We start from the raw sequence: 14,379 nt of genomic DNA, 5'->3' as shown, positions 1-14,379 counted from the left end.
AACAGATTAGTCAAGTAGTCTGATTAAATTGGCCAAGGCACTGATTGCATCAAAACAAAATGTCTGCCTCCGCTCCAAAATTATGTGAATAGGAAAAACAACAAAAACAATACACTGTTGTGAATTTGTTTTGGAATATGTATGGAATCACTTAATTCTGGTTTTACTCAATTTGTTTTCTGTCTTGTGTTTTTGTGTGTATTGTGGGTTTTTTGGAGCCTCCACAGCTACCATTCTTTGCCCAGATTTTGTTGGGGTCTGTTTATTTTGGTGCCGTGGAGCATATGTGGGAAATAAAGTGGGTCTTTATCCCTCTGTAAGTCTGAGAGTTGCGTAAGCAGTGTGCGGTGTGATGCCCAGTTGGCCCACGTCGCAGATCAAAAAGCCTCTGCTGCACGGGCCAGCTCGCGTCAACGCTTCCTTCGTGCCACGATGGAACGGCACAGTGTTTGTGTGTGAGAGAGCGAGTCAGAGAAAGGTTGTGCGTGTGTGTGTGTGTGGTATGTGTAAGAGAACATGGCGTGTGTGGAAGATGTGGAGCGTGTTTTCTGTACATGTGTGAGTTTGGGACTGTGTTGGAGTACAGAGTGTCCTTGGCGTGGGCATGCAGTAGGTTTAATTTGTAACACTCTACTCTGGCTGACACTTCCTGTTCCTTCAAGATGTTTGTTTTTTTCAGAAACGGAATGAGCTTCGGTTAAACCTACTACAAATTTAGAACAAACTCTTATAGGCCAGGCCCAACATATTGCGCAACTTCACCTCCCTTGAAGACTACAGGCACAGAATGAGCTTCTGTGAGACCTGTGTCAAACCTAGGCCAAACTCTCACAGAACAGGCCCAACGTATTACACAACAGCCCCCTTAGACTACAGGCACAGATTCCTCTTTGCCCCTCTCCTTGTTTTGAGTGCATTCCAGAACTGGATTAGTCTAGCAGAAGCCCCACCAAGTACCACAAAGGTCTTGATTCATACTTGTACTGTTCATGTGACTGTGCTGGATGTCGGAGAAAACCTCCCCTTTCATAGGAATTCATTGTCTGCCATAGCCAAAGAGAACTGGCCATTCAGGAAATACGGGTTATTTCAAACTCTTCATCTAGTGGTCTTTTCAAACTGGTGGGAGGCTGTGGTTACACTGATAATTGCCTGAACTAGCTTGATGGAAACTGCTCGATTTGTGGAAATGTACAATGCAAACGAGTCCAACAGTCCAAGTTGAAGGGCAATTATGCTGTCCAAATGCTAACATGATAGTTTTGGCCAAAGGGCAGAAAATGTGACTAAGAATGTTCGAACCCGGGTCTGCTGCATAATGCAAGACTGTGTTGGTCCATTGAACTAAAGGCTAGGCATTAGTTCGGGCAGCTAACATAAGTCATCAGGCAACGTTACTCGTGGACAGCATGGGATTGTTTTTGTGTATTTTGGTCATTTCTATCTCATTTGATCCAAATAAAGTAATTGAAATGTGTGTATGTGTCCGCAGCTCTTCTACCGGGTGACAGACGAGCACGCAAAAAAGGGAGAGTTGCTCTTGGTGGGGATGATTTGTTACTCCAGCCGCCACTACTGTGCCTTTGCCTTCCACACCAAATCCGCCAAATGGGTCTTCTTCGACGACGCCACCGTCAAAGAGGTGAGAGCTCGCTGATGCGTCTTGAACACCAAAATACACACTCATCAAGCAAGTAAGCAAACACACACACATACCTCACCCAATGCCCTCATAGCCTCCGAGTATTTTGCTGTGGTGCAATATGAAGCTCGGACCACACACACACATGCACTAGCGTGCGCATACGTTTTATGGCAAGACTAACTAAAGTAATGTTACATTGGTAACTGGCTTGAATAGTTCTTTGACTATTTAAATAATATATAAACACAATCTGATATCAATGGAACGGTTTCCATGAACTGATTTAGATCCTATAGGCTACCTGCAGTCAACAGGGAGCTAAACTGTCCCCAGGCAGCAACTCAATGCGCAGTGCATAAATGTACTTGTCTGAACCGATAAAAGCAGGCAGTTTTAAGAGAGAGCAAGGAGCGCCCCGCTCCACCTCTTATCTCCATCACCACAGTCTTTATCGTCTAAGGGCCCCATCGACCGCCCTTCCCCACCCCCGGGGTTGAAAAGTCTGCTATAATCACTACCACCCACACAGACACGTACACAAGCAAGCACACACACATACACGCATGAACTCAAGGAGGCTCGCTCACACACACACCCACTGGGCAAAATCTGGTTGAATCAACCCCCCAAAAATCAAGGCGATAACGTTGAATCAACATGGAAAACTAATTGGTGTTGGAAAAAGTAATCAACGTAAGGGTATTTCTTCTTTGTTTTCATCAAACTCAACCAAATGTATACTGAACAAAAATATAAACCCAACATGCACCAATTTCATTGATTTGACTGTTTACAGTTCGTATGAGGAAATCAGTCAATTGAAATAAATTGATTAGGCCTTAATCTATGGATTTCACATGACTGGTAATACAGATTTTTGTATTTATTTATTAGTATCCCATTAGCCGACGCCAATATACATCTGTTGGTCACAGATACCTTTAAAAAAATGGGCCTCACAATGGGCCTTAGGACCTCATTACGGTATTTTTGTGCATTAAAATTGCCATCAATAAAATCAATTGTTCGTTGTCCGTAGCTTATGCCTGCCCATACCATAACCCCATCACCACCATGGGGCACTCTGTTCACAACGTTGATTTCAGCAAACCGCTTGCCCACACAAGGCCATATACGTTGTCTGTGGTTGTGAGGCCGGTTGGACATACTGCCAAATTCTCAAAGACGACGTTGGAAGGGACTTATGGTAGAGAAATTAACATTAAATTATCTGCATTGTGTTGTGTCACAAAAGTAGTGGCCTTTAATTGTCCACAGCACAAGATGCACCTGTGTAATGATCATGCTGTTTAATCAACTTCTTGATATGGCACACCTGTCAGGTGGATGGATTATCTTGGCAAAGGAGAAATGCTCACCATCAGGGATGTAAACAAATTTGTGCACAAAATTTTAGAAAAACAAAATTTTTGTGCATATGGAACATTTCTGGGTTCTTTTTATTTCAGTTCATGAAACATGGGACCAACACTTTACATACGTTTTTGTTCAGTGTAAATTTGCGGTTATATTTTTGTTCAGTGTAAATCAAAACTAGACGTTGAACTGACATCTGTGCCCAGTGGGACACCTTTTTTCCCCATCATTGTAGTTGTTTAGCAGTCCAGAGTGACTTACAAATAGTGCATTCGTCTTAAGATCGCTAGGTGAGATAACCATGCATCAGTCGTAGTTAGTACATTTTTCCTCAAAGTAGCTATGAACAAAGTCAGAGCTAGTAAGAAAGGCAAGGGTGTTACTTTTAATAACTATTTTTGTGCGGGGGAGAGATGTACACACACGCTTTCACAAGTTCACACACAAAAGTGTACGCACACACACACAGCAGCAGCACCTGTACAGTAGTAGTGTACTAGGGTTTCCCAATGGAAACTATTAAAGCAGTTAATTGTGTCATCAGTCATCCACAGTTGAGATATACTGTTTAGTGGACTTTTTGGATATATTGAAATGACTCGTGGTTGAAATTGGACTTTTGCGTGCGCATGACTTTGTGTGTGCGCATGCATAAGTGAGTGTGCTAATGAACGGCACGGTGTGTGTGTGTCCAGTGCATTTGACTGGACTGCGGTGCAGGGGCTGGCTGGCTCCGAGTCAATCCATCAGCAGCTTATGCAGTGTGTGCACTTTGTCCCTACTGGGACGGACTGCTACAGTACAGCACTCTTAGCCAGCTAAATAACACTCCATATACCTGCTGTATTGCTCCTCATTCTCTCACTGCCTCACACCAAGTAACGAGCAGACATGCCCTACAGTTTATGGATAGCTTTTAAAACTTCCACTGTATTTATATTTTACAGGTTGTGTTTTGTTGACTATCATTCTTGTCATTCATTCTTTAAAAAAAAATGTGTTGTTGCAGTAGTGGTTCGGTGTTTCTCCTATATATATATTTTTTGTATGTTTTGTCCCGGGCAAAGATAAGTGTTCACCATCAAAATGCCAACTCAAAGCAACCTCTTCCAACCTTTGTTTCTCCATCCTTTTTTCTTTTCCCTCATTTTGCTTTCCTTTCTTGTTCTCTCACTTCCTCTTTCACTGTGTCTTACCTTCTGCTTCTCTCTCCCCCTTCGTTCATTTGGTTAATTAGGGAGCACACTAGCATCTGTTAGCCTCCAGTCTGCCTCTGTGGCATTTTTTAGCGAGGCACACACCTAGCCCAGCTCAGCTAATGTGATTGTGAGACTCCGCTTCAGTGCATATTTTTCACTTAAAATCCAGGACAAAGGGAAAATGAGCATTTGCATTGTACAACAATGCCTCCTTGGCCAATCAGAGTTTTTTTGTGTGGAATTAGAAAAGTAAAATTAATCTCTGAACAGTTTGCAATAAGCTTGGATCCAATTGTGCTTCTTCTGGTTTATGGTCAGTGCATGTTTTGGGGTAGCGGTACAAAGAACGCCACAGAAAGCATTGTGTCAAAATCATCCCTCCAAGGTTTTTGTTTGTCCACTATCCATACGTCAAATCAAATCAAATCAAATGTATTTATATAGCCCTTCGTACATCAGCTGATATCTCAAAGTGCTGTACAGAAACCCAGCCTAAAACCCCAAACAGCAAACAATGCAGGTGTAAAAGCACGGTGGCTAGGAAAAACTCCCTAGAAAGGCCAAAACCTAGGAAGAAACCTAGAGAGGAACCGGGCTATGTGGGGTGGCCAGTCCTCTTCTGGCTGTGCCGGGTAGAGATTATAACAGAACATGACCAAGATGTTCAAATGTTCATAAATGACCAGCATGGTCAAATAATAATAAGGCAGAACAGTTGAAACTGGAGCAGCAGCACAGTCAGGTGGACTGGGGACAGCAAGGAGCCATCATGTCAGGTAGTCCTGGGGCACGGTCCTAGGGCTCAGGTCCTCCGAGAGAGAGAAAGAAAGAGAGAATTAGAGAGAGCATATGTGGGGTGGGCAGTCCTCTTCTGGCTGTGCCGGGTGGAGATTATAACAGAACGTGGCCAAGATGTTCAAATGTTCATAAATGACCAGCATGGTCTCATTTTTAACAATGCATTCGACATTACTTGCAGCGGAGTATTGTGTCAACCATTTTGAACGAGTCAGTGTTTTCTGAAAGGTGTACACAGATCAGAGCTAGGGTTTGGGGACCTTCTTTAAATGTAGATTTTGGCAACTGGTGCTCATCAAATACAGGAGCTTCAAAAGTAGTAATGTATATTTTTACTAAAGAACACATCTTCTGAAAAGACCTCTCAGGGTAATGAGATGAGGAAACTGGTTGCTGCCAGTAAGACAAAGGTGACTTCTCGTCACATTGGGAAAATGCCAGTTTGTGTATGTGTGTGGTACACACACACACACACACACACACACACACACACACACACACACACACACACACACACACACACACACACACACACACACACACACACACACACACACACACACACACACACACACACACACAATATTGACCTCTATATCTCATCTTCTCTATCCTAGATTGGGACCCGGTGGAAAGACGTGGCCACCAAATGCATCAAAGGCCACTTCCAGCCCCTCCTCCTATTCTACTCCAACCCAGACGGCAGCGCCATCTCCGTAGACGACGCCTCGCGCCAGAACTGTGATCATTCCCGCTACAAGACCCCCGTCAACGGAGACGTCCAAGGTATACAAGACATCGGACAAAGGGACATTCTCTTTTCGTTCCTTTTATGGGAAGAACTACACAACTAACCCTAGAGTTATGGGAACATTCCAGCACGTTGAGGGGAATAACTGCTTTCAATTTACAATTCAAAATCATGCAGAAAATGTTTTTTTTCCAGAATGCCAAGTCAAAACCAAGATGTGCTTTTGCGATGCAGATGCAGTCTATCTAATGATCTTTGACTTGAGACAACTTGAGACCAAAATTTGTTCTTGGTCTAGGTCTTTTGGAGACCAGATTAAAACGGTCCCCCTTTCCAAATTGGTTAAACCACCGTTCCTCAGCTTCATCTGTACCAATTCCAAGGAACCACATACCACGTTTATAAAACATTCGTTTATTTTAATTCATGCTTAACAAGTGGGTGCTATATTTAAGTCATGCAGTAAATTCGCAGCCAATACGTTCTTCTAAGAGTAGAGTTCTGCAGCACCAGCCATTTGGAAGTAATGTCAGCAAGTGTTGCCAATGGTGTGACTGTGGTTAACTTTCTTTTTTGACGGCGTGTGTTGAAATGCATACTTAACCAAATGACTGCCACTGCCACAGAGCAGTGGTTCTTAAAAGTTTTGACCAGAACTTCCTTGAAATATTTTGGTCAAACCGTGAGCCCCCTGCCAGATGCACATGAATAGCTTTTTATTAAGTGTCAGCCCCGCCACATTCAGTCTGAGTGAGAATCATAAAAACAAAAGTTGCGCTACAGTACACGTTGCAGTGTGGACATAAAAGTGATGGGGTCAATTGGGGACGCAATTTTGGTGTCTTTTCAAGACATTCATGTCAAGTGTCTAGACTGTGGGTGACCAGAAAAGGCGTGCTATTTATTTTATTTTACCTTTATTTAACTAGGCAAGTCAGTTAAGAACAAATTCTTATTTTCAATGACAGCCTAGGAACAGTGGGTTAACTGCCTGTTAACTGCCTGTTCAGGGGCTAATGGCATTGCATTACCTTGTCAGCTCGGGGGTTTGAACTTGCAACCTTCATGTTACTAGTTACTAGTCCAACGCTATAACCACTAGGCTACACTGCCGCCCCTATTAACCGAAGTGACTATAACTCTACAAATACGTGCTGCACTTTAAAACAAGTTTGTGTGCCATCACTTTGTGTGCCATCACTTGCAAAATGTCCTGCCTATTGCATCCTGATTACAGGAATATTCCACTGGGATTTCTGGAAAAGCTGTGAATCTTGGGATAGCTGTCGGAATTCAGCAATTCTAGTTGGATGTTTAAGTGTACTAGCTAACGGTGTTCCAACCGATCAATACTTGATTTGAAACCGAACAACGAAAGTTCCTGAGCCGAAGGCCTTTTTTTATTTAGTAAAAAAATGGTTAACCTTTTATTTAACTAGGCAAGTCTGTTAAGAACAAATTCTTATTTACAATGCCTGCCTACATCTGCAAAACGCGGGCCAATTGTGCGCCACCCTATGGGACTCCCAATCACGGCCGGTTGTGTTACAGCCTGGATTCGAACCAGGGTGTATGTAGCGACGCCTCTAGCACTGAGATGCAGTGCCTTAGATCGTGGCGCCACTCGGGTGCCCACTTCTTTTTTCGTATGATTTACTTATTTCTGACGTCAACCTCAACCATAATACTCATTGCTGTTGGCAATGGCAGGAAGTTGTTGATGACAACAGCTGAACATTTCTTTGTGGGGATTAAAAACATTTGGATATGTTTGGGGTGGGATTTATCCCCGTTAATGATCCTCCCTCTAACTCGCTGAGCTGGCCTCGCCTCAGGTCGTCACGTTGCCATGTTGCCTTCAGAGGCAACAGACGAGCTTAAGAAGAAAGAGCGACCATTTTAATTTTTAATTGTCATCAATTTCAGTTATCACACATTTTGTTAACTGGGTAGCGCTCCACTTTTTTATATTTATTTTTAATTATTGGGGATATTTGGGGAATTTACTGAAAAGCTAATGGCACTGCATTACAAAATACCTAAGAATTGCTTTTTGGGATTGATAAAATTGATCCCAACCCTGATTTTTCTCATCCTCTTCTCCTTTCCGACTGCCCAGCGCCTGAGTCTACAGTTCCAGGCCCCAAGAAGCTGGACCTGACCAGGGAGAACCTGAATGCCCTGCTGGGCCTTGGCGGCTTGAAACAGAAGAGCCAGAGCCCATCTATCCATAGTTCCACCTTTACCAGGGGCAGCGGCCAGACTAGCGGGGGCCGAGGACCAGGTACGACGGTTGGGGGGTGGGAGAGAGAGGGGTATTTTTACATACAGGCTCTGGTCGAAAGAAGAGCACAATATAGGAAATGGGGTGCCATTGGCGATTCAGCCTTAGTTATTATTGCACATTCCTTTGTTATTGTGGAGCATGGCGTAATGTCTGCCCTTGTTTTGGTCCCCCTTTGTTGTTACTCCCTGCTTAAAGCCAGCAGCTCAACTGTACAATGTGTTTTGACTGTTTTCTATCCCCCAGCAATGGAAAATGTTACCAGTAGCTCAGGGCTTTTGAGAACAGCAAATCCACTCTGAATGACTGACAACAATAGCAGTCAAGTACCTTGTGGGAAAAGCGATGAATTGTCCTCACAACACTTAATTCAGGCAATGTAGTGACTACAATGTGCAATGTGTAAGACCAAATTATCTTATCATGAATTCAATTGGAGGCCTATATCTTGGAGAGGTGGGAGTGATCATAGCTCATATTCACAGAGAACCTGTTCTAGCACATTCTTTGTGCTAAAGAGGGTGGGTCTGAAATGACCGCAGTGCATAGTTCTAGTTCTCTCCGTCGTCTCTGACTTTCTCCGACATGGCGAGAGATCACACTCGGAAGGAGAAGGAAATGGTTTCCGCAGCTCCACGGGTTCCACCTCAGTGCATTTCCCCTCACCCAACATACAAGCCCGCCGTTTACATTAGCACATTGGTCTGCCCTAAAGTTCCCCCCACTCTCCCTCCTTTACACACTCCGCACTGTTCAATGCGTCCAGGGGTCTAGTCGGTATAGAGGGGAGTGGGGAAGAGGAGGGATTGAGGGTGTGGAAGATGGAGAGGGAGTTGGGGTGGCCTACGTTACTGTAGTTTTGTCTCTCTTGTATTTGGCTTTAGAAGGAGAAATAAAGTTCCCACTTGCGTGTTTGACTTGCTACACATTCTTTTTGCTGTGTTTCTGCCCCTTGTATTGTCCATTGGAATTTAAGTCTCTCTGTATCAGTTTCTCAAAAGGACTGAAATGGAATGTGTTACATAATGTTTCTTTCTCCCCGTCTTGCAGTGACACTGGGCACCAGTGATCCTAAGAGCCGTCTGAAGGACATATCCAGAGAAGTGGCCCAGAAGGCAGTGGAAGTCCGGGGGATGCACCCCACCAGGAGAGACCAGGACAAGATGGAGAGGAGGAGACGGGATGCCCACTACAGAGGTGTGGAACTACGCACAGGCTCTCTCTCTCTCTCGCACACGCACACGCACACGCACACGCACACGCACACGCACACACACACACAGAAATACAATTAAGATATGATAACCCTTGACACAACGGTGTACACAATGCACATGCAACCCAACATTATCAACATGCATAACATCAAATCACCTGACCAACACAAACGACTAGCATTTCACTGTACTGGCCCTTACATAATCAATCAGACAGGGTGGTTTGGGAGCATTGTGTCAGGATAAGGATTAGAATTCTGACATCTGTTCAAGCCTGCCCTCATCACCCCCCGCAAATTTTAGTCTCTAACCCTCTGTCATATTTCTCTCACCTATCCTGTCATTTAATGTCTCTGAACACCAAAGGGGTAGAAACTAGGGGCAAGGTGCTAGGAACTGAAAATGAACTAGCCCCCAAATCCACCATGCAACCACAAGCGTCCCTGTTAGCACCAGGCTCACATCCCTTTGTGATTGAATGCACCAAGCTAACAGATGCTAGCGTCATGCCTGTGATGAATGGCGAGACTGGAAGTGACACTATAGTTGATGTAAGTGAAATACATCCATCTCTAGTGCTGCTTGTGAACAGGCTAGTGCTCCACTAAAAAGCTGACCTCAAAGCTACTGGACATACTTGGAAAAAGAGACGCTTAAAATAAGAAAGTTAGCATTCGGGTCAGATAGGAAGTGTTGATGTCAATGGCTTCATCATAAATGGCATTGGCTTCATCATAAATGGCACCCTGTTCTCGATATAGTGCAATATTTATGAACACAGGTTTTTGGTCAAATGTAGTGCACTATGTAGGAAATATAGGAGTTAGTGTTACCAGAACACATTACCCAGTTTTCCTCTAGCATAGTGTAACTGTGTTGATTTTTAGCTTCCAACCCTAAAAGACAAATGTGCTGTGTTTTCATCACAGCCATAGTTAAACCATCTGTCCACACACACACACACACACACACACACACACACACACACACACACACACACACACACACACACACACACACACACACACACACACACACACACACACACACACACACACACACACACACACACACACACACACACACACACACATGCACACACACACACACCACACACCACACACAGCTAACAGAAACTCTTACACAAATCCACTCACAGGCGCACACACACTCACACAAGTCTCACACACACGCCATGTGAACAGTTATGTTCGAGGTGGTTTAACTCTCGCACGCCCCGTCAGCAGAATCCATCTCTGTAGCGACTCTATCTCTCAGGAGAGGTTACATCTAAGGCGCTGTGGAATATAACCCCTCATAACTTTCTCTGTACACCTGAGACTCAGTGCAGGCCTCAATCCTAGATCACACACCTTGTCATGTTATTGATGAATATTATTATGGTGATTTAGGAGACACTTCTACCCAAAGGGATTTCCAGTTATAAAACATACACCCAGACGTGTGTGTATGGGGGTTGGGGGGTAATCAAACCCACAACCCTGATTTTGAAAGAACAATGCTCCGTCCAACAGAGCCATTGGAATCATGAGAAGGCCAGTTGTTAGTCAAAATCACCCAAATGTTAAATACTGGTCCCTTAGTGCATCTCCTATTACTCTTTATTCAAGCGCTCCATCAGTTAATAGAGTTGGACGATAATTAGAAGAGCATATTTTTGACAAGTAAAGCTTTAACAGTGTCTCTTTTTCTCATTTGACATATGTGGCCCAAAATGTGTTACATGGACCCAGCTGGTCCACGATTACACCAATTATACCAGGGGCTATTGCATACTGCACACCTTGTTTTGTGGTACAAACACTTTTTGTCCCCTGTAATGGTTTTAGGGCTTAAAAATGTTTCATCCTCTTCCATTAAAAAGTGCTAGTCAATTGTTTCTATTTAGATTTTATTTTTATATTCCCAAGCGAAATCAAATTTGATAGAGGTAGTACTGTATGTACAGTAGCTTCATGCTCTGCTAGTTGTGGATACAGCGAGGGTACAAGTGTCATCCAGTATAGAAATATCGAGCTTGTGTGTGCGTGTGCCCCCCGGTCATATCTTTCGAAAGTGGCGGGTATGACTCAGTGTCCTTGAAAGACAACCACACACGCATACAAACACTTTGTCCTCTCAATCATGCACATCTCCAGGCCACAGACTCATCAGTTCAAGGAGTCATGGACAGCCAGCAGGGAATACACACACACACACACACCATTCATCAATAATATCTTCACAGACGTCACAACGTTAGGTCACTTCCCCTACTGCTACACCACAGAGACACATACGGCCTCCCGGCGTCCATTATTTACACCTTCCTCTTGTCTACAGACGTACAGTACCAGTCAAAAGTTTGGACACACCTACTCATTCAAGGGTTTTTCTTTATTTTTACTATTTTCTACATTGTAGAATAATAGTAAAGACATCAAACCTATAAAATAACACATGGAATCATGTAGTAACCCAAAAAGTTTTAAACAAATCAAAATCTATTTTATATTTGAGATTCTTCAAAGTAGCCACCTTTTGCCTTGATGTCAGCTTTGCACACTCTTGGCATTCTCTCAACCAGCTTCACCTGGAATGGTTTTCCAACAGTCTTGACGGAGTTTCCAAATATGCTGAGCACTTGTTGGCTGCTTTTCCTTCACTCTGCGGTCCAACTCATCCCAAACCATCTTAATTGGGTTGAGGTCAGGTGATTGTGTAGGCCAGGTCATCTAATGCAGTACTCCATCAAATCAAACTTTATTTCTCACATGTGCCGAATATTTCAAGTGTAGACCTTACCGTGAAATGCTTACTTACAAGCCCTTAACCAACAATGCAGTTCAAGAAGAGTTAAGATTATTATATTTCCCAAATAAACTAAAGTAAAAAATTATTAAAAGTATCACAATAACGAGGCTATATATAGGGGGTACCAGTACCAAGTCAGTGTGCGGGGGTACAGGTTAGAGGTCATTTGTACATGTTGGTAGGGGTGAAGTGACTATGCAGAGATAATAAACAGCGAGTAGCAGCAGTGTACAAAACAAATGGAGGGGGGGTCAATATAATGGTCCGGTGGCCATTTGATTAGTTGTTCAGCAGTCTTATGGCTTGGGGGTAGAAGCTGTTAAGCATCTTTTTGGTCCTAGACATGGCGCTCCGTTACCGCTTGCGGTAACAGAGAACATTCTATGACTTGGGTGAGTCTCTGATAATTTTACGGGCCTTCCTCTGACACCGCCTATTATATAGGTCCTGGATTGCAAGAAGCTTGGCCCCAGTGATGTACTAGGCCTTAGCACTACCCTCTGTAGTGCCTTACGGTCAGATGCCGAGCACTTGCCATACCAGGCGGTGATGCAACCGATCAGGATGCTCTCGATGGTGTTGCTGTATAACTTGTTGAAGATCTGGGGAACCATACCAAATCTTTTCTGTCTCCTGAGGGGGGAAAGGTGTTGTCGTGCCCTCTTCATGACTGTCTTGGTGTTTTTGGACCATGATATATTGTTGGTGATGTGGACACCAAGGAACTTGAAACTCTTGACCCGCTCCACTACAGCCTCATTGATGTTAATGGGGGCCAGTTTGGCTTGCCTTTTCCTGTAGTCCACGATCAGCTCCTTTTATCTTGTTCACATTGAGGGAGAGGTTGTTGTCCTTGCACCACACTGCCAGTTCTCTGACCTCCCTATAGGCTGTCTCATCGTTGCCGGTGATCAGGCCGACCACTGTCGTCAGCAAACGTAATGACGTAACGTTGTTGGAGTCGTGTTTGGCCACACAGACGTGGGTGAACAGGGAGTACAGGAGGGAACTAAGTACACACCCCTGAGGGACCCCAGTGTTGAGGATCAGTGTGGCAGACGTGTTGCTGCCTACCCTTACCACCTGAGGGCAGCCCGTCTGGAAGTACAGGATCCCGTTGCAGAGGTAGGAGTTTAGTCCCAGGATCCTTAGCTTAGTGATGGGCTTTGTGGGCACTATGGTGTTGAACACTGAGCTGTAGTCAATGAACAGCATTCTCACATAGGTATTCCTTTTGTCCAGGTGGGAAAGGGTAGTGTGGAGGGTGATTAAGATTGCGTCATCTGTGGATCTGTTGGGGTGGTATGCGAATTGAAGTGGGTCTAGTGTATCCGGTAGGATGCTGTTGATGGAGCCATGACCAGCCTTTCAAAGTACTTCATGGCTACCGACGTGAGTGCTACTGGGCGGTAATCATTTAGGCAGGTTGGTTACCTTCGCTTCCTTGGGCACAGGGACTATGGTGGCCTGCTTGAAACATGCAGGTATTACAGACTCCGTCGGGGAGAGGTTGAAAAATGTCCGTGAAGATACTTGCACTTGGTCCGCGTATGCTTTGAGTACACGTCCTGGTAATCGATCTGGCCCCACCGCTTTGTGAATGTTGACCTGTTTTAAGGTCTTGCTCCCCTTGGCTACCGACAGCGTTATCACACAGTCATCCAGAACAGCTGGTGCTCTCGTGCATGCTTCAGTGTTGCTTGCCTCGAAGTGAGCATAAAAGGCATTTAGCTTGTCTGGTAGACTCGCGTCACTGAGCAGCTTGCATCTGTGTTTCCCTTTGTAGTCCATAATAGTTTTCAAGCCCTGCCACATCCGACACGCGTCAATCTTGATCCTTTATTGATGCTTTCCTTGTTTGATGGTTCGTCTGAGGGCATAGCGGGATTTCTTATAGGTGTCCGGATTAGTGTCCTGCTCTTTGAAGGCGGCAGCTCTAGCCTTTAACTCGATGCAGATGTTGCCTGTAATGCATGGCTTCTGGTTGGGATATGTACGTACGGTCACTGTGAGGATGAATTCGATGATGCACTTATTGATGAAGCCGATGACTGAGGTGGAATACTGCTCAATGCCATTGAATAAATCCCGGAACATATTCCAGTCTGTGCTAGCAAAACTAGCGTAGCATCCTCGTCATCTTGACCACTTTCATATTGAGCGAGTCACTGGTACTTCCTGCTTTAGTTTTTGCTTGTAAGCAGGAGTCCGGAGAATATAATAATTGTCAGATTTTCCAAATGGAGGGTGGGGGAGAGCTTTTATATGCATCTTTGTGTGTGGAGTAAAGGTGA

General features: G+C 44.3%; 1 protein-coding gene across 2 annotated transcripts in view; it reads left to right on the top strand.

Moving 5' to 3' along the window:
- Positions 1-14,379, top strand: part of LOC124007982 (inactive ubiquitin carboxyl-terminal hydrolase 53-like) — a 65,614-nt gene that overhangs the window by 35,160 nt on the left and 16,075 nt on the right. For both annotated transcript variants that reach the window (XM_046318896.1, XM_046318897.1), the window contains exons 9-12: positions 1,493-1,642; positions 5,637-5,805; positions 7,890-8,054; positions 9,105-9,251. In XM_046318896.1, coding sequence (XP_046174852.1) covers positions 1,493-1,642; positions 5,637-5,805; positions 7,890-8,054; positions 9,105-9,251 — 631 coding nt within the window. The remainder of the gene's footprint in view (positions 1-1,492; positions 1,643-5,636; positions 5,806-7,889; positions 8,055-9,104; positions 9,252-14,379) is intronic.

The sequence above is a fragment of the Oncorhynchus gorbuscha genome, linkage group LG21 (genome assembly GCF_021184085.1).
Source record: "Oncorhynchus gorbuscha isolate QuinsamMale2020 ecotype Even-year linkage group LG21, OgorEven_v1.0, whole genome shotgun sequence".
Taxonomy (NCBI): Eukaryota; Metazoa; Chordata; class Actinopteri; order Salmoniformes; family Salmonidae; genus Oncorhynchus; species Oncorhynchus gorbuscha.
The sequence above is the reverse complement of the archived record's forward strand: the minus strand, read 5'-3'. Positions and strand labels throughout refer to the sequence as shown.